Consider the following 18,924-nt stretch of genomic DNA (forward strand, 5'->3'; position numbering starts at 1 on the left):
TGAAAAACCTCAGAGTTGTTCCAGAGGGTAGGATAAGGAACTGGATTTCAATAACCAGCCATGGGGAGAAAGCGCCGTGGAAACATACTGCTTTGGGCAGTGGCGGGTTCTCTTTTGATGGGGAGGGGTTTAGCGGGTACCAAAATACAGATTCCTGCTCTGGCCGGGTTTCTCAGTCTCACCTACTTTAAAATGGGTAGACTTCCAACTCCCAGAATTCCCCTTTTGGTCTTGTGGTTCTGAACGGTGTGTACGTGTTATTTATCTCTCTGTGCCCGTTGATGGCTGGTTTGCCTCAGTCTCACACAATTCTCTAGCGTATTTTGGATTGGTAAAAAAAATAGCTCCCAACAAATCCACCTCCATTCAAATCATAAGTCTCTAGCCACATCTCTCAGAGTAAAAAAAAAAAATGATTTATTAGGAGCGGCCATGTTGGCATTAGCCTGGGTGCAACTGACACTAAAATACATTCATTCATCACCCTGGTCTTCCTCCCACCCCCCCTAGGTGTATATTCTCCAATGGGACACATCCATAGCCAAGAGTCATCAATCATGCTCTCCAATAATAATCTTGCACGCAGACAGCTTTGGACTGCCTAGCAGTTATCTGAAGCATTTAAGGAATGCGCTGCTTTCTCTCCCTTTCTGCTGGCAACTAAAAAGATCAAAGGAGTATTTTTTTAGTTGACAAACAGTTGTTTTAGGAACTACCGAGTAGAAATCAATGCTCCTGCTGTACCTTACACTAAACAGGGCAACCCACTTGTATCTACACAGCACTCCCTTCAACTCTGATGATGTCACCTACTTGTGTCACCTATCAGCACCAAGGACCCCATAATCCTCCTCCTCCTCCCTTTCTCCTCCTCCTCTTCCTCCTCCTCCGCCTTTCCTCTCCCCATTCCACAAAGCCCTCTCCATCCTAGCCCTGAAGATATTTCCTAATACAGTGGTGTCATGGTGGCACAATGGTTAGAATGCCGTATTCCAGGCTAACTCTGCCCACAGCCGGCAGTTCGATCCTGACAGACTCAAGGTTGACTCAACCTTCCATCCTTCCTTCCGAGGTCAGTAAAAGGAGGACCCAGATTGTTGTGGGCCATAGGATCACCTGAGTAGTACAAATGGCGTGTGGGGCCATCTTAGAACTGCTGACCACATCGTCCGTCTCTGGTCTACCACAGAGTCCATTCAGCAGTTCCAAGGTGACCCCCGAGGTCGCAGGTAAAACCACCAAGCGGCCTCAACGACTCTCTTAAAAAGGATGCAAATGTCCCAGCGGTCTGCAAGGAGTCTCCATCCTTCCCTTCCCCAACCATCCAGTCAGAGCTGAAGAAGAAGCTTCTTGGAGGAGAAGCGAACCCTCTCCAAACGAAAAATCAGAAAACTCCAGTTGCTTTTTTTTTTGAGGGGGGGGGGAAGAAGCCCCTTTGGGTCTTCCGGTCGGGGATCGCAGCTGCCCGTCTCGGCTGAGGCCGCTCCCTTCTCTTCCGCCGCAGGCACCTTGACCCAAGCCATCCGCAACTTTGCCAAGAGCCTGGAAGGCTGGCTGATGAGCGCCATGAGCGAGTTCCCGCAGCCCGTGGTCCAGAGTAAGGTAAGCAAGCAGCGCCGTGGTCTCCCCCACCCCCCCCACCCCACCCCCCCAGGAACAAAATTCCCACCCAAAATGTCACCCTCGCTACCCTCTTCCTCCTTGAAGGGGGCACCGGGACGCCAGGGCCGGCTCTCGACCTCGTCTTGCCAAGGACACGATGGTGCCCTTTGCATCCGTGGTGGGATTCCGTGGAGACCCATGACCGACCTAATCTCTCATCTCGGGTGCGCGCACACACACACACACACACAAAATATCTTTAAAATTTAGAAAGGGAAGGTCGACCCTGAAAGTGAGCCGAAACGAGAAAGTTACCCTGTGGGAACCAAGGACCTTCTCACAGGGGGCTGGCCAGAGGAGGAGCCAAGTAACCAAGCAACCGGGCAGCCTTTTGATTGGACCGTGCGACTGTTTGTTTGGGGAAACTTTGAGGGAAACTTTGACTTTTAATCAGGTGAAAGCCGCGGGAACTTTCAGAGTCGGTTTTTCACCAGTTTGTGCCCATATATGATGTATCCAATCAATTGTTCCTTGGGTAATTTTGTCTGCCTTGGAGGTGTCACCATAAGTATCGGGGGACTGCTTCCTCCTGGCTTCCTACCTGGGCAGCCTCCTGCTCTCTCTCTTCCCCCAGGTGAGCGTGGTGAGTGCCTTTGCCCAGACCCTGCGCAGGTACACCTCTCTGAACCACCTGGCTCAGGCCGCCCGGGCCGTCCTCCAGAACACCTCCCAGATCAACCAAATGCTCAGCGATCTCAACCGGGTGGATTTTGCCAACGTGCAGGTCAGTTCAGGACTCGGGGGTCTCCTGGGCGTGTTGGTGGGGGTGGGTGGGCGGGCAGCAGGCAGGGCTGCCTTGCGGCCATGGGCACCCTGGTGGGTGGGACTCCTAGTCCGGCACTTCTGTAGCAGGACGCGGCCCGAAAACGACACTGTGTAATAGAGTTTTTGTTTGCCAGAAATAGTGAGAATTTGGGAATTAAGAGTAGGGGGTCGCTTGGGGCTCTCTGAGCTGGGTGGTGTTTCTTGCAGACGTTTCATGACCCAACTAGGGAACTTCATCAGTGATAGAAGGGAGTGGAGTTTGCAGAGAGGAGGGGGAGGAGGAGGAAGGGGAGGAGAATGACTGTGGGGTCCTCAGTGCTCTCTGAGCTGGGTGGTGTTTCTTGCAGACGTTTCATGATCCGACTCGGGAACATCATCAGTGCTACTGAATCTTTTACTTATTTTTATTTATTTATGTTTGTTTGTCAATTGCTTACAAGATAATAGGTATAAGTAAAAACATAGTTATGAATACATGGATACATATAAGAAAAATAAAAGAAACAATAGGACAGGGACAGTAGGCACATTGGTACACTTATGCATGCCTCATACAGACCTCTTAGGAAAGGGGTGAGGTCAATAGTAGAAAGTCTAAGGTTAAAGTTTTTGGGGTTTGGGGAAGAAACCACAGAGTCGGGTAGAGGATTCCAGACATTGACCACTCTGTTGCTGAAGTCGTATTTCCTGCAGTCGAGTTTGGTGCGGTTAACCTTGAGTTTGTATCTATTGTGTGTTCTTGTGTTGTTGTGGTTGAAGCTGAAGTATTCATTGACAGGTAGGACATTGCAATGTATGATTTTATATACTATACTTAGATCAGACCAAAGGCGGCGTAGTTCCAGGTTTTTTAGGTCTAGAATTTTAAGTCTGGTGGCATAAGGTATACTACAACGAGTAGAGGAGTGGAGAACTCTTTTTGTGAAATATTTCTGGACTTTCTCAACCGTGCTAATATCAGATACGTAATGTGGGTTCCAGACTGATGAGCTGTAGTTGAGTATTGATCTAGCAAATGTTTTGTATGCTCTAGTTAGTAGTGTGATATTACCTGAGAAAAAGCTACATAGGATTAGGTTAACAACTCTTAACGCCTTTTTGGCTATGTAGTTGTAGTGGGCTCTAGCACTTAGATAGTTAGAGATGAGAACTCCAAGGTCCTTGACAGAGCTTGGATCATCAACAAGGTCTTGACTATTCAGCTTGTATTTTATTTTCTGATATATTTTTTGCCAATATGTAAGACAGAACATTTATTTGTTGAGATTTGAAGTTGACATTTGTTTGACCATTCTGATACACAGTCAAGGTCTTTTTGAAGCGTAGCTGTATTGTCTGTGGTGTTGAATAGCTTTACATCATCAGCGAAAAGAACGCAGTTGCTCTTGATATGATCACAGAGGTCATTTATGTAGAGGATGAAAAGAGTTGGTCCTAGAACACTGCCTTGGGGGACACCACTGTTGACAGGTACAGAATTTGATAGGACGCTCCCAATTTTGACTATTTGTTGTCTGTTTGCCAGGAATGCTTCTATCCAGCTGTGCAGTTGTCCAGAGATACCATAAGATTTTAGTTTTAGGAGCAGTTTCTCGTGTACCACTGAATCAAAGGCTTTACAGAAATCTATGTAGATTGCATCTATTGCTTTGCCTTGATTGAGTTATGTAGTCCATATGTTTTTGCAGTGTAAGAGTTGCAGATTGCAGGATAGTTTTTTTCTGAAACCAAATTGTTTATTAGAGAGTAGGTTATTTGTCTCTAAGTGGAGGATGATGGATTGGTTAATAATTGATTCCATGACTTTACAGGTAACGCAGCATAAGGAGATTGGGGATGACCGTGGCTTGTGACCATAGTTTTGGCAAGGAGCTGGTCCTGAAAGATTTTTCAAAGAGTATGCGTAGAGGTTCTGCTATGGCAGTGGATAGCTTTTTTAAGAAGTAGGCATATATTCTGTCCGGTCCAATAGATAGAGATGGTTTCAGATTGTGCAGTGCTTTTTCAACAATGTCTTCTGTAAAATCAATATGTATTAGATCATTGTACAGTAGTTGTCTGTGGTTAGGCTAGGAAATACTGGGCATGATCCATTGCTGTTTACAAATACTGAGCCAAAGAATGTGTTAAAGAGGTTGGCTTTAATGGTGTCGTCGTTGCAGTCTTTACCATTACGTCCTTACAAGGGTGGGATGGACCTTGAGTCTTTTAGTTTGCTGTTTACAAAATTGTAGAAAGCGCGGGTGGAATTGGTGCGTAGAAGGTTTTCTTATTGTTTAATGTGATAATTGGTGCATTCAGTTTTTATCTGGTGGCATAAATTTTTGTATTGGCTTTTGAAGTTGGCAACGCGACCAGATTTGTTTTTCCGCCAACGTGATTTCTTTTTGGATTGAAGTTTCCTTATTGTTATGGGTAATTTTTTTTTTTTTCTGGTTTTGGGAGTTGTTAATGGTACATATAGTTTGATGACTTTTTTGACTTCAATTAAAAATATGTTGTAATGGTCTTCTACAGTATTGCATCCAGTGAATAGAAATTGCCAATCAAGGGATGAGAAATCGTTGTTTATAAGGTCATAGTTGCCTTTTTTGAAGTTATAATTGGGGATTCTGTCTTTGTGATGATTTTTGTGTGGACGTATGTTGAGACAAAAGTCAATCATGTTGTGGTCACTGTTGGAAAAGGGTTCTTTAATTCGTATTCCGTAAATTGAATTCAAACTATTTCAGAAGATGAGATCGAGGCAGTTGTTAAGTCTAGTGTTGTTACTTACTAGTTGTTCTATTCCCAGATTTGTTACTGCATTGTAAAAGGTTGTATGTGTGGGTTCAGTTGTACATTCGTTTAGGGTCCAGTTAAGATGAGGTAGATTGAAGTCACCAAGAAAGATAAAAGCGTGTGGGCAGGATGCTTCCCAAGTTAGTAGTGTATTTAGCTTGTTTGCATGTTCGATGTCATAATCAGGGGCTCTGTAATATAGTAAGAACCGAAATGTGATATTTAAGGACAGTTCACAGATGATGGTCTCAGGAATAGCAAGCTCCTGGGTAACTTGGATGTTTTTTAGATGTAGGGACTTTTTATAGAAGATAGCAACACCACCTTCTCTATGAATTTCACGATCTGACTGGTAAACATGATAGTCTCTTACTGTGGTAATGGAGTCAGGGGGAGATGCATTGAGCCATGTTTCACAGACAAATATCATGTCGAATTTAGCCGCATTTATTAAGAGGAGAAATTGCAAGGCTTCTTGGATTGAGTAGCTTGCATTTAAGGCCAGTTGTGGTTGGAATAGAGGTAGTTAGTGGCGTGCATGCCTAGTTTTGAGTGATGTTGGATTGGGTGGGGTGGGGTTGGATGTGGAGTTGTGGGTTGTGTGACTTTCTTTTGATTCAATCAGCTCTATAGTCAACGTACAGGTCCTTGTCTCCATTGTCTAGACGGTTTTTGAGTTCTGCGTGGAGTTCATGGGAGTGGATTCTTTGTAGTATGGATAAATCTGGTCTCGAGCGAAGTTTTTTGTGGTTGGGATTGGTTTTTGCAATGGCATTTATTGTATGAAAGAATATGCGTTTGCTGGACTCATTTTTGCATACAACTCTACAAAATCTTGGGGCCACAGAGCCGTCATTGTATTTGTACCCATGGCCATCTCTGGTTATTTCAATGATATCTTCAGGAGAGATGTTTGTTGTATTAGAGTTGCTTATGATATCACAAACTTTGGTGATGTTGTCTGATTCGTTGGTGTCTTCGAGTCCAAATAAGATGGCCTTTGGACGTTTCTGTTCACGTTCCATGGTGTCTTTGATGAGTAAGGAGATATTATTTGTGGAATTATTTGAAGGGATAGTAATTGTTTGTGGTTGTGGTTTGGTGGTTATTTTTGGTTGTATGTGATTGTAGTTGAGGTCGCAGTTGTGGTTGTTGTGGGATTTGATTTTGAGCTGATAGGTACTCACTTATCCGTGCTGTATTTTTTTTTTTCAAGAGAGATTAGGCTTGCTTGTATAGTTGTTTCAAAATTTGTTGCAAAGCGTTCTTCTATTGAGTGAATGAGTGATTTTATGTTTTCAACTCTGTCAGGTAGGGTACTCAGTTTGTTTAGCTTAGGAGAACATGATGGACATAGAAAAAAGAATGTATCTGAATTTTTAACCATATCAGCTAGGTTTTTGTTTGCGTTTAAGCAGGCAGGGTGGGCTAGATTATCCCATAGGTGTCATTTGATGTAAATTTCGCTTTCATTGATGGTTTCAAGACATTTGAAACATGTGCAGGAGTCTGGAGGTCATTGGTAAAGATATTTTTCTTTTGTTTTGGTTTGGAGTTTTTCGCTGGCATGGTACAGTAATCAATTACAATAGCTAGTTAATGTGATAGGTAGAGAGTTACTTAATGAATGTTGGTAATTAATAAATGTAATTGATATGTTAGAGAACAAATCAAAAGTAAGGTTGCTTATTACTAAAAATCAATTGATCAATTGGTTATTCAAATCACTCTAATCAAATTTTGCTCAGCAACGAACAGCCTAATTTATTACAGTAATTACTAAACACAGTGGTCAATTAAATTCACTAAATCACTGATTTTACTAATCAGGTATTCAGTAATTACACTATATGCACTAAACATTCAATCATACTAAGCAAAAAACAATAAATCAATCATTTGATGAAAATTAATTATTTTAAAGAAATTGATTTTTTGCGATAATGAAAGTAAGTAGTATGAAGCAGTATTGAGAGTTGGTAAGTAAAGGGTTAATGCTTTGCTTTGTTTTGCTTAGCTGTTGCTGATATCTGAGAATAGGTTTATAACCCTTGATAAACTGGCACAAGGTCTCTTTTCCTGGGCTGTTTGAAAACAATCAATGAGCAAGGGTTTACACTCCCTTTCTTGTTTTGTAGATTGAGTTTTTGAGATTGTAAAGATGCAAAGATGTTGACGGGGGATCTCTGGCCCCTTCTTCAGCAGAGATAAACAGAACAATTCACTGGGAGGCAACAGGAAATTTTTTGTTTTGTTTTCCCTTGATGAATGGGATTTCTGGCCCCCTCCTAGTTAATTTAAATATGTTTTCCAAGTTTGTTGCTTTTAAGAGAAAGAGAAAGAAAGATAGTCTTGCACTGGCAATTTGAACAGTTTATATTTTTACTATGTCGACTCCGATTTGTATTGAGCATTCGCTCCTGGCTTCAATATACTTCTGCTTATATCACCGGAAATAAAATTGCTTCCAATCTTCAGAGGAAGATATATTGGTTATAACAATACTTCCCTATTTATTGAAGGTCCAAAGTTACTGTCCTTTTAAAGAGAAAGTCCAGATTTGCAATTTGGGGAAGAGGGAAGAGGGAAGGAGGGGCGGCAGGGGGGAAGGAGTCTGTTTCACACCCTGGCTGCAAACACCCAGGCTGAAAACAGGATGGGCTCCCTGTTTAGGTACAGTACCTTACCAAGGAGAAAATCAACACTCCTCATTAATGCTGGCAAGTGACGGTGTTATCATGTTGGGTAGTGAAATGTCTGCAAGAAGACCACCACCAAGGGCCCCCACCGAAAGAGAAACCCAGATAAGCAGGGATCAACACCAGACAAATAATCAACGCTGGCAAGCCAAGCTACCATATGTAAACACAGAGCAACTTCCAGAGAGGCAGAGAGGCAGAGAGGCAGAGAGAGAGAGAAAGATAGAGAGAGAGAGAGAGAGAGATGATAAATAGATAGATAAGTAGGTTTGTAGGTAGGCAGGCAGAGACAAAGTAAGTAGGTACTGTAGGTAGGTAGATAAAGATGATTGATAGACGGATAATGGATAGATGATGGATGGGTGAGTGGGTGGGTGGGTAGATAAGTAGGTAGATAGGCAGGCAGATAATAGGTTGGTTGGTAGGTAAGTAGGTAGGTAGGTAGACACACACACACTCAGAGACATGATAGGTAGGTAGGTAGGTATGTAGATAGATAGGTAGACAGAAGACACACAGATGATGATGATAGATAGATAGATAGATAGATAGATAGATAGATAGATAGATAGATAGATAGATAGATAGATAGATAGATAGATAGATAGATGATAGATAGATAGAAGATAACAGATAGATAGATAGATAGATAGATAGATAGATAGATAGATAGATAGATAGATAGATAGAAAGAAGATAAAATAGATAGAATGTGCACTCGTCGCCATACCCTAAAATGAAATTTCGTTGCATTCAGCTACATTCTAACACTGATGATGCTACCTAGTTGAGTCATGAAACATCTGCAAGAAAACCACCAATCTCAGAGACCCCCAAGGACCCCAGAATCCTCCTCCTGATTCTCCTCCTCCTCCTCCTCCACCACTCTGCAGTGCAAAACCACTCTCTTCTAGCTCTGATGACGCTACCTAGTTGGGCAGTGAAACATCTGCAAGAAAACCACCCAGAACCCCTCTGTCGTTGTCCTCCTCCTCCTCCTCCTCCTCCCTCCTTCCCTAGCTCTGATGGTGTTATTTAACAGGGTCATAAAACGCCCGCCAGGAAGCTCAGAGGGCGCCCAGGGTCCCCTTTCTCCTCCCTGCCAACCTTCTGCAAACCCTCCTCCCTTCTGGCACTGATGAAGTCACCAAGTTGGCTCATGAGACGCCTGCAGAAGGAAACCCGCCCAGCTCCTCCTCCAACCTCCTCTTCTCTGGGTCTCTCTCCCTCTCCCTCTCCCCCTCCCCTCCCCCGGGCAGGAGCAAGCCTCCTGGGTCTGCCAGTGCGAAGAGGGGCTGGTGCAGAAACTGGAGCACGATTTCAAGGTGACGCTGCAGCAGCAGAGCTCCCTGGACCAGTGGGCGAGGTGGCTGGGCCAGGTGGTGTCGCAGGTGCTGAAGCCCCACGAGGGGGCGGCCAGCTTCCCCCGGGCGGCCCGGCAGTTCCTGCTGAAGTGGTCCTTCTACAGGTAAGCGCCCCCCCCCACCTCGCCCCTCCCGGCCCCTCCTCTGTGTGTGTGTGTGTGTGTGTGTGTGTAGAAACTGACCGGTTACTGCGGTCTGCTCTGCTAGCTTTCTCCTTGGGGAGGGTTCCCTTACCTGGAAGAGCCTGTCGTGACGCCATCACGTTGTATCTAAACACGAACACCGACACGATCCTGCGCTGGAGTTGTAGTGATGGTGTTACCCAGCTGGGTAATGAAACGTCTGCAAGCAAACAGACGAGTTCAGAGAGCACCGAGGACCCCACAGTTGTTGTTGTTGTTGTTGTTGTTGTTCTTCTTCTTCTTCTTCTTCTTCTTCTTCTTCTTCTTCTTCTTCTTCTTCTTCTTCTTCTTCTTCTTCTTCTTCTCCTCCTCCTCCTCCTCCTCCTCCTCCTCCTCCTCCCTTCCCCTTCCTCCTCCTCCTCCTCCTCCTCCTCCTCCTCTTCTCTTCCTCCTCCTCCTCCCCCTTCCCCTTCCTCCTCCTCCTCCTCCTCCTCTTCTCCTCCTCCTCCTCCTCCCCCTCCCCCTCCCCTTCCTCCTCCTCCTCCTCCTCCTCCTCCTCCTCCTCCTCCTCCTCCTCCTCCTCCTCCTCCTCCTCCTCCTCTTCTTCTTCTTCTTCTTCTTCTTCTTCTTCTTCTTCTTCTTCTTCTTCTTTGAGTAATGAAACATCTGCAAGAAAACAACCATGATCAGAGACCCCAAGGACCCCACAGTCCTCCTCCTTCCCTCTCTCTCCCTCTGTCTTCCTCCTCCTCCTCCTCCTCCCTGCAAACTCCATTTCCTTCTAGCACTGATGACATTACCTAGCTGGGCCATGAAACGTCTACAAGAAAACAGTCTAGTTCACAGAGCCCCCCCAAGGACCTCTCAGTTCAACCCTGCAAATACTCCCTTCTATCAGCACACGCACGCACGCACACACACACACACACACACACCCAGACGTGTCGCTTTGCCGAGAGCCCTCCCCCCACACCCCCGGGGCAGGGAAAGGCCCCTCCTCTCTTACCAAGGCAGGGAGGGCCTCCCCCTCCCCTCCCCCCCCCCAGGGTCTCAGGCTAAGCTGCCGGGCACCCCTTCCTTTCTCCCCCAGCTCCATGGTGATCCGCGACCTCACCTTGCGCAGCGCCGCCAGTTTCGGCTCCTTCCACCTGATCCGCCTCCTGTACGACGAGTACATGTTCTACCTGGTGGAGCACCGGGTGGCCGAAGCCACGGGGGAGACGCCCATCGCGGTGATGGGAGAGGTGAGAGCGCCGGGAACGAGCCGGGGGTCACAGAAGAACAAGAGTTGAGAGGGACCCTTGGAGGTCTTCTAGCCCAACCCCCGGCTGGAGCAGGAGACCTTGCAGGGCAGGAATCATGGCCGGGGGGGGCAGGGGAACATGGGTCCCCTGCTTAGCGGTGTGGGGGCGGTCTAGGCCACGGGAAAACTCGCTGCAGGACAAGACTTGCACTGATGTCGAGCAAAGGGAGGGATGCGGTGGTCACAAGGCAGCATTGCAGGCTAATTCTGTGGACTGCCAGCAGTTCGACCCCTGAGCGGCTCCAGGCTGACCGGCCTCCCGTCCATCCTTCCGAGGTCGGTAAAAGGAGGAGCCGGATTGTTGTGGGGCAAGAGGCTGACTCTGTAAACCCCTTAGAGAGGGTTGTAAAAGCCCTCTGAAGCGGCATATAAGTCTAAGTGCTAAGTGGGAAGGAAGGAAGGAAGGAAGGAAAAGAAAGGGAAGGGAGGGAGGGAGGAAGGGAGGAAGGAAGGAAGGAAGGAAGGAAGGAAGGAAGGAAGGAAGGAAGGAAGGAAGGCAAAGGAAGGCAGGAGGGAGGGAAGGGAAGGAAGGAAGGAAGGAAGGAAGGAAGGAAGGAAGGAAGGAAGGAAGGAAGGAAAAGAAACGGAAGGAAGGAAGGAAGAAAAACAAAGGGAAGGAAGGAAAAGGGAAGGAAGGAAGGAAGGAAAAGAAAGGGAAGGAAGGAAAAGAAAGAGAAGGAAGGAAGGATGGAAGGAAGGAAGGAAGGAAAAGGGAAGGAAGGAAGGAAGGAAGGAAGGGAAGGAAGGGAAAGAAAAGGAGGGAAGGAAGGAAGGAAAAGAAAGGGAAGGAAGGAAGGAAGGGAGGAAGGAAGGAAGGAAAAGAAAAGGAAGGAAGGAAGGAAAAGAAAGGAAGGAAGGAAAATAAAGGGAAGGAAGGAAAGAAGGAAAAGAAAAGGAAGGAAGGAAAAGGAAGGAAGAGAAGGAAGGAAGGAAAGGAAGGAAGGAAAAGAAAGGGAAGGAAGGAAGGAAGGAAAGGAAGGAAGGAAAAGAAAGGGAAGGAAGGAAGGAAGGAAAGGAAGGAAGGAAAAGAAAGGGAAGGAAGGAAAGAAAAGAAAGGGAAGGAAGGAAGGAAGGAAAGGAAGGAAGGAAAAGAAAGGGAAGGAAGGAAGGAAGGAAAGGAAGGAAAAGAAAGGGAAGGAAGGAAGGAAGGAAGGAAGGAAAAGAAAGAGAAGGAAGGAAGGAAGGAAGGAAGGAAGGAAGGAAGGAAGGAAGGAAGGAAGGAAGGAAGGAAGGAAGGAAGGAAGAGCCATAGTGCTTCAGTGGTCAGGATGCAGTATTGCAGCCTAACTCACTGCTCACTGCCAGCAAGTTCGGTCCTCACCGGCTCAAGATCGACTCAGCCTTCCGTCCTTCCAAGGTGGCTAAAACGAGGACCCAGTTTGTTGGGGGGCAAGAGGCTGACTCTGTAAAGCGCTTAGAGAGGGTTGTAAAAGCCCTCTGAAGCGGCACATAAGTCCAAGTGCTAAGTGGGAAGGAAGGAAGGAAGGAAGGAAGGAAAAGAAAGGGAAGGGAGGGAGGGAGGGAGGAAGGAAGGAAGGAAGGAAGGAAGGAAGGAAGGAAGGAAGGAAGGAAGGAAGGAAGGAAGGCAAAGGAAGGCAGGAGGGAGGGAAGGAAGGAAGGAAGGAAGGAAGGAAAAGAAACGGAAGGAAGGAAGGAAGAAAAAAAAAGGGAAGGAAGGAAAAGGGAAGGAAGGAAGGAAGGAAAAGAAAGGGAAGGAAGGAAGGAAAAGAAAGAAGGAAGGAAGGATGGAAGGAAGGAAGGAAGGAAGGAAGGAAGGAAGGAAGGAAGGAAGGAAGGAAAAGAAAGGGAAGGAAGGAAGGCAAAGAAAGAGAAGGAAGGAAGGATGGAAGGAAGGAAGGAAGGAAAAGGGAAGGAAGGAAGGAAGGGAAGGAAGGAAAGAAAAGGAGGGAAGGAAGGAAGGAAAAGAAAGGGAAGGAAGGAAGGAAGGAAAAGAAAAGGAAGGAAGGAAGGAAAAGAAAGGGAAGGAAGGAAAGAAGGAAAAGAAAAGGAAGGAAGGAAAAGGAAGGAAGAGAAGGAAGGAAGGAAAGGAAGGAAGGAAAAGAAAGGGAAGGAAGGAAGGAAGGAAAGGAAGGAAGGAAAAGAAAGGAAGGAAGGAAGGAAGGAAAGGAAGGAAGGAAAAGAAAGGGAAGGAAGGAAAGAAAAGAAAGGGAAGGAAGGAAGGAAGGAAAGGAAGGAAGGAAAAGAAAGGGAAGGAAGGAAGGAAGGAAAGGAAGGAAAAGAAAGGGAAGGAAGGAAGGAAGGAAGGAAGGAAAAGAAAGAGAAGGAAGGAAGGAAGGAAGGAAGGAAGGAAGGAAGGAAGGAAGGAAGAGCCATAGTGCTTCAGTGGTCAGGATGCAGTATTGCAGCCTAACTCACTGCTCACTGCCAGCAAGTTCGGTCCTCACCGGCTCAAGATCGACTCAGCCTTCCGTCCTTCCAAGGTGGCTAAAACGAGGACCCAGTTTGTTGGGGGGCAAGAGGCTGACTCTGTAAAGCGCTTAGAGAGGGTTGTAAAAGCACTACGAAGCGGCACATAAGTCCAAGTGCTGTTGCTACGGCAATTAAAGAGAATGGATGCAAAAGGAGGCGCCATGAAACGTGGATGTCCAAAAATTACAGTCATCTTTTTCCATGTATTTGAAACAATCCCATTGAACGGTTCAGTCGTCCTGCCCTGAGTTGTCCCATGGAAGGCTGGCCAGCTGGATGATTCTCCCCAGTTTAAAAATAACACACACACACACATACACACACACACACACACACACACACACACACACACACCGGGAGGGGCTGGAGACACCGCCTCCCTTTCTGGGGGAGTCCTGCTCAGTTCTGGCAGACCCTCCAGAGACCCCGCTCCTCCCTTTGGCCTCCGGGGCTGTAGACCTGAACGTTGCCGCCGCCATTACTGCATGCACCCCTGGGAGAGGGCCCGGGTGGGAGACCGGCCCCTTCCTCCCTCCCTGCCTGGTCTCCGGAGCCCCCATTGAACCCCCGTCGTCTTCTCTCTTCCAGTTCAGCGACCTCGCCTCCCTGTCCCCGGCGGTGCTCGAGAAAGGTAGGGACTCTCTGGCCTTCCTCCACAAAGAGGGGATTCCCCCGCCCTGCCCCTCACCCCAGAGTAAAGCTGGTCCCCTCTTTCTCCTTTCCCACAGACGCCTTCGGCACTTTGGGACACGAGGCCGGAGCCCGGGTGAAGCCCCGGGTGAAGCGAGAGCACAGCGACCCCGGCCCATCCTTGCAGGAGATCTAACCGACGGGCAGGCCGTGCGCCCCTGTCCTCTATCCCGACTCCGCCGAGAGTGCCAAAGCTTTCCGAACGATGCCCTGCGAGGACTCCTGGCCCTCCCGGACGCCGCTGTGCCTCTTCGTCCCTCCTCCTCCTCCTCCTCTTCCTCGTGCTTTTACGGGTCTTTGCCAAAGACGGGCCGGGTGTCCGGCAAGACAGAGAAGGTCCTCGACCGTCGGCCGGTCCTTCTCTTTGCAAGGGTCCCCCGGCCGGCCCACTTCCCGTCCTCCCTCCTGCTCCGATGCTTTGCCTTAAGTGACTCCGCTCCCCGACGGGGGGGAAAACCCTGCCAAGGTGCCACTGTGATCCGGGGGGGCCGCCGGTCGATTCTGCGCCTCGCGAGAGAAGGGGAAGGGCGTCCTTCCGGTGTCCTCTCCGACTCTTGCTAAATAAACGGACACTTGTGGCCAACCACGAACATCCGTCGTCATCCTTCCATGCCTCTTTGCCCATCGTCTCACCTGGCTAAGCGCCGTTCTTCTCCTGGGCCCTCAAGGAGCCACCACCCGAGGTGGGTTACTCTAGGAGAGAATTTTTCAACCCGAGCTGCTTGAAGATGGGTTGGACTTCAACTCCCCAGCCAGGTTGAGCAGTGCCGGTGGTTCTCGAGGGTTTCATTTAGCGACCATTCCAAGTTCAAGGGACCCTGGAAAAAAGGGTACTCAGGACCTCTTTTTTTTTCCAGCTTATGACTCTTGCGGCATTCTTGGCCGTCACGGGATCCAAATTCAGGTGCTTGTCAGTCCCCAACTCGTACCGTGTTTCCCCGAAAATAAGACCTGGTTTTATTTTTATTTTTTTTTACCACCCAAAAGGTACCAGGCCGGGGGGGCATTCTACCAGTTCGGACCGGTTCTATAGAACTGGTTGTTATGATTCTGCACAGTTTGGAAAACCAGCAAATCAGGCCCCTGGCTGGGCCCACCCCTCTCCACCCACCCCTCCCTCCCAGTCAGTTCTTATCGCGCATGCACAACATTGCGCACATGCCCGAGCCGACCGTGGTCTTCCCCATCCAGTCCCTCCTTAAGGTATTTCCTTTTTTCCCCCTGCCGACGATCAGCTGTTCCTATGATCAGCTATTCCAGGATTCTCCTCGCTTACTTACTGCTCCGTCCAGGAGGCCCCGAAGGCCCCCCAAAATGGGGGGGGTGTTGCTGCAAAAAAGCCATACCCACCTAGTCACATGGCCATGCCCACCTAGCCACCGCCCACAGAACCAGCTGTTACAAAATTTGAATCCTACTCCTGGCACCAGGTCTTATTTTCGGGGGACACCTTCCACTTGACTCGCCCCGCTTAACAGGAGCCCTCCGCCAGCCCACCTCTGTAGCCACTTGCCGCCGCTTGAGTGCATCGTCCCCGGCCTCCGTTCTTTTGCCAGGGGCCTTCAGGAAAGGCCTCTTGCAGGTGAGAAAGGGGCTCCTGGTGGACGCGTGCCTCACCCCTGGCCTCGTTTTGCCACCAGAGGCCATCAGGAAGGGCCTCTGCAGCCAATAACAGAGCTCCGGATTGGCGCGGATCAGTGGCCACAGAAGAAGTGGGCCGGCATGGTGAGGCAGGTGTAGAGGGGGGTATGAGGCCTGACTGCAACTGTCCGAAGGTAAGTATCGGTAGGGCAGCTTCACCTTCCCCATCTCCATCCTACCTTGATTTTTACCTGTCTACCTCACCCCACCCTATGCACCCCAGAGTGGGGTGAGGTCTTAACTAGGGCTTATTTTGGGGAGGGGGGTAGGGCTTATATTGGACACACGTGTAAAAAAAAATCAAGCTAGGTCTTATTTTTTGGATAATTATTTTCAGGGAAACGGGGTATTTATGATGGTTGCAATGTTCCAGGTGGTCCCCTTTTGCAACCACCTGCCGATCAAAGTCAACGGGGGAGCTGGATTCACTTAACAACTGGCTTACTAACCGATCAACTGCAGTCATTCACTCAACGGCGGCAAGACAGGTTGTAAAACGGAGGCCAGACTCGCTGAAACTTGCTGGGCGTCAGAAATTTGGGGCTCAGTCCAGGCCTACCTGTGCTCCCAGCTCAAACAGCCACTTGACTGGCAAAATGGCAAAATCCTCTCCCTGCAAGCAGGCTTCCCAGAACTCCCCAGGTTGTTGCACCCGGATCCTCCTGCAGGTCCCCCCACAACCCTCAGCAAGCTACCAAGGCCAACCCCAGCATGCCAAGGTTTCACAGGGCTCTTACGCGCCCAGGTACCCCTGTGGGAATTGCTGACCTGCTTACAAGTGGGGTCTCGTCTCTTTAGCCAACTGCACCCAGGTTTCAATCATGGGCGCGCGAGAGACAGCCCCAAAACGGGAAGACCAAAGTTACGAGCTTGGCTATGAACGCAGCGACAAAGTGGCGTGCAAAATATTTGCGTATTTCATTGGTTAGATTCATTCCTTCATTCGGTTTCATAATTGAGAGAATAATTTAAAAGATTTAAGCAGCCCAGAGAATGGTGGCACAGTGGTTAAATGTGGTACTGCAGGCTAATTCTGCCCGCTGCCAGTGGTTCGACACTCATCAGTTCAAGGTTGACTCAGTCTTCCGTCCTTCCTTCCAAGATCGGTGAGAAGGGAACCCAGATTGTTGGGGGACAATAGGATGACTCTGTAAACCACTTAGAGAGGGTTGTAAAGTATATAAGTCTTAAGTGTTACTACTCTTCCTTCCCTCTCTTCTTACTTTGTCCCCTTTTCTTTCTATCTTTTTTCTTCTCTCTCTCCTTCCTTGCCTTCTTTTTCTCCATTTTTTCTTTCTCTCCTCTCCATCTCTTCTTTCTCTTCTCTTTCTCTCCCCCTCTTCTTTTCTCTCCTTCCTTCTTCCCTCCCTCCCTCTTTTTTCTTTCTCCTTTTCTTTCTTTCTCTTCCTTCCTTTCCCTTGTAAGAGCCATAGTGATCAGAATGCAGCATTGCAAGCTAACTCACTGCTCACTGCCAGCGGTTCAATCCTGACCGGCTCAAGGTTGACTCAGCCTTCCAAGGTCAGTAAAACGAGGAGGCTGACTGTAAATCGCTCAGAGAGGGCTGGAAAGGACTGTGAAGCAATCCATAAGTCTATTGCTGTTTCTCTCTGTATCTATCTATCTATCTATCTATCTATCTATCTATCTATCTATCTATCATTTATATCTATCTATCTATCTCCCTATCTATCATCTATCTATCATCTATATCTATCTATCTATCATCTATATCTATCATCTATCTATCATCTATATCTATCTATCTATCTATCATCTATATCTATCTATCTATCTATCATCTATATCTATCGTCTATCTATCATCTATATCTATCTATCTATCTATCATCTATATCTATCTATCTATCTATCTTCTGTCTTAATTCTATCTATCTATCCTGTTTCCCCGAAAATATGACCTAACCTGAAATATGTCCTAGCTTGATTTTTACACATGCACCCAATATAAGCCCGACCCCCAAAATAAGCCCTAATTAAGATCCCACCCACTCCAGAAAAAATTAAGGTATGGTGGGGATGGAGGGGTGAAGCTGCCCTACTTACTTACCTTTGGACAGGTGTAGCCAGGCCTCGCACCCCCCCGATACCTGCCTGGCCAGCCCATTTCTTCTGCAGCCAGCAAGGCCGGCAAGGTTTTCCTGAAGGCCTCCAGAGCTGATAAGAAAGCTCTGGATCGATCCTGAGCTCTGTTATCGGCTGCAGAGGCCTTGCTGGCCGCAGAAGAAGTTCCTGAAGGCCTCGGACAGCGAAAAGGAGGCCGGGGGCGACTCGCACAAGTGAGGTTTTCAGTGGAGGACATCCCCCCCAAAATAAGACCTGGTGCCTTTTTTTGGTGGCAAAAAGAGTATAAGACAGGGTCTTATTTTCAGGGAAACACAGTATTAGAATGCAGTATTGCAGGCTCGCTCTGCTGACTGCCAGCGGTTCGATCCTGACTGGCTCAAGGTTGACTCAGCCTTCTATCCTTCCGAGGTGGGTAAAATGAGGGACTAGATTGTTCGGGGTCAAGAGGCTGACTTGGTAAACCACTTAGGGAGGGCTGGAAAGCACTGGGGTAAATATGCCTAATCACTACTGCTATTGACATGGGTAGCATATCAAACGAAAGGGTAAGGTAGGTAGGTAGGTAGGTTGGATGGAAGGAAGGATGGATGGAAGGAAGGTTGGATGGAAGGAAGGAAGGTTGGATGGATGGAAGGAAGGAAGGTTGGATGGAAGGAAGGAAGGTTGGATGGAAGGAAGGAAGGAAGGAAGGAAGGAAGGAAGGAAGGAAGGAAGGAAGGAAGGAAGGAAGGTTGGATGGAAGGAAGGAAGGTTGGATGGAAGGAAGGAAGGTTGGATGGAAGGAAGAAAGGTTGGAAGGAAGGAAGGAAGGAAGGAAGGACGGAAGGAAGGAAGGAAGGAAGGTTGGAAGGAAGGAAGGAAGGTTGGAAGGAAGGTTGGAAGGAAGGTTGGATGGAAGGAAGGAAGGTTGGAAGGAAGGAAGGAAGGAAGGTTGGAAGGAAGGTTGGATGGAAGGAAGGAAGGTTGGAAGGAAGGAAGGAAGGACGGAAGGAAGGAAGGAAACTTTTATAATATCGCTGGATGGCTCACATCAGCAACACAGGAAATTAAACAAGCCCAGTATATTAAAGCCATCATGCACAGTGCTGCCCTCACACTCCCACCTGGGTTTAACTCCCACCCTGGCAGAACCAGTCAAGCCCACCCCCCCACCTGTGGCATTCGCGGATTTAAAGGCCCCCCGATTCACCACACATTCTTTCCAATTTCCTCTGCATGATAAATACCCCCTTTCCCAGATGGGCAAATCCCCCGCTTCCCGGGGACCCTTCCTCTTGGACCCCTGCACCAATCCAGGGGTTGGACTAGATGTCCTCAGGGAATTGGGGGGAGAGGGAGAGAGAGATCCCTCCAACTCCAGGATTCCAGGGCAAGTGCAAT

The 18,924-nt window shown here is 48.0% G+C and overlaps 1 protein-coding gene across 8 annotated transcripts in view; it reads left to right on the top strand.

The window, feature by feature from the left end:
- Nucleotides 1-14,406, top strand: part of RFX2 (regulatory factor X2) — a 65,857-nt gene extending 51,451 nt beyond the window's left edge. For 7 of the 8 annotated variants that reach the window (XM_087922568.1, XM_087922569.1, XM_087922571.1 and 4 more), the window contains 6 exons: nt 1,505-1,602; nt 2,237-2,386; nt 9,167-9,375; nt 10,484-10,637; nt 13,715-13,757; nt 13,855-14,406. In XM_087922568.1, the coding sequence (XP_087778694.1) occupies nt 1,505-1,602; nt 2,237-2,386; nt 9,167-9,375; nt 10,484-10,637; nt 13,715-13,757; nt 13,855-13,952 (752 nt within the window). In that variant the 3' untranslated portion in view covers nt 13,953-14,406. The remainder of the gene's footprint in view (nt 1-1,504; nt 1,603-2,236; nt 2,387-9,166; nt 9,376-10,483; nt 10,638-13,714; nt 13,758-13,854) is intronic. The other variant, XM_087922572.1, reaches the window with a different exon arrangement.
- Nucleotides 14,407-18,924: the final 4,518 nt, after the last annotated feature.

Source organism: Pseudonaja textilis, chromosome 1 (genome assembly GCF_049901715.1).
Source record: "Pseudonaja textilis isolate UNSWEBS1 chromosome 1, rPseTex1.2, whole genome shotgun sequence".
NCBI lineage: Eukaryota > Metazoa > Chordata > Lepidosauria > Squamata > Elapidae > Pseudonaja > Pseudonaja textilis.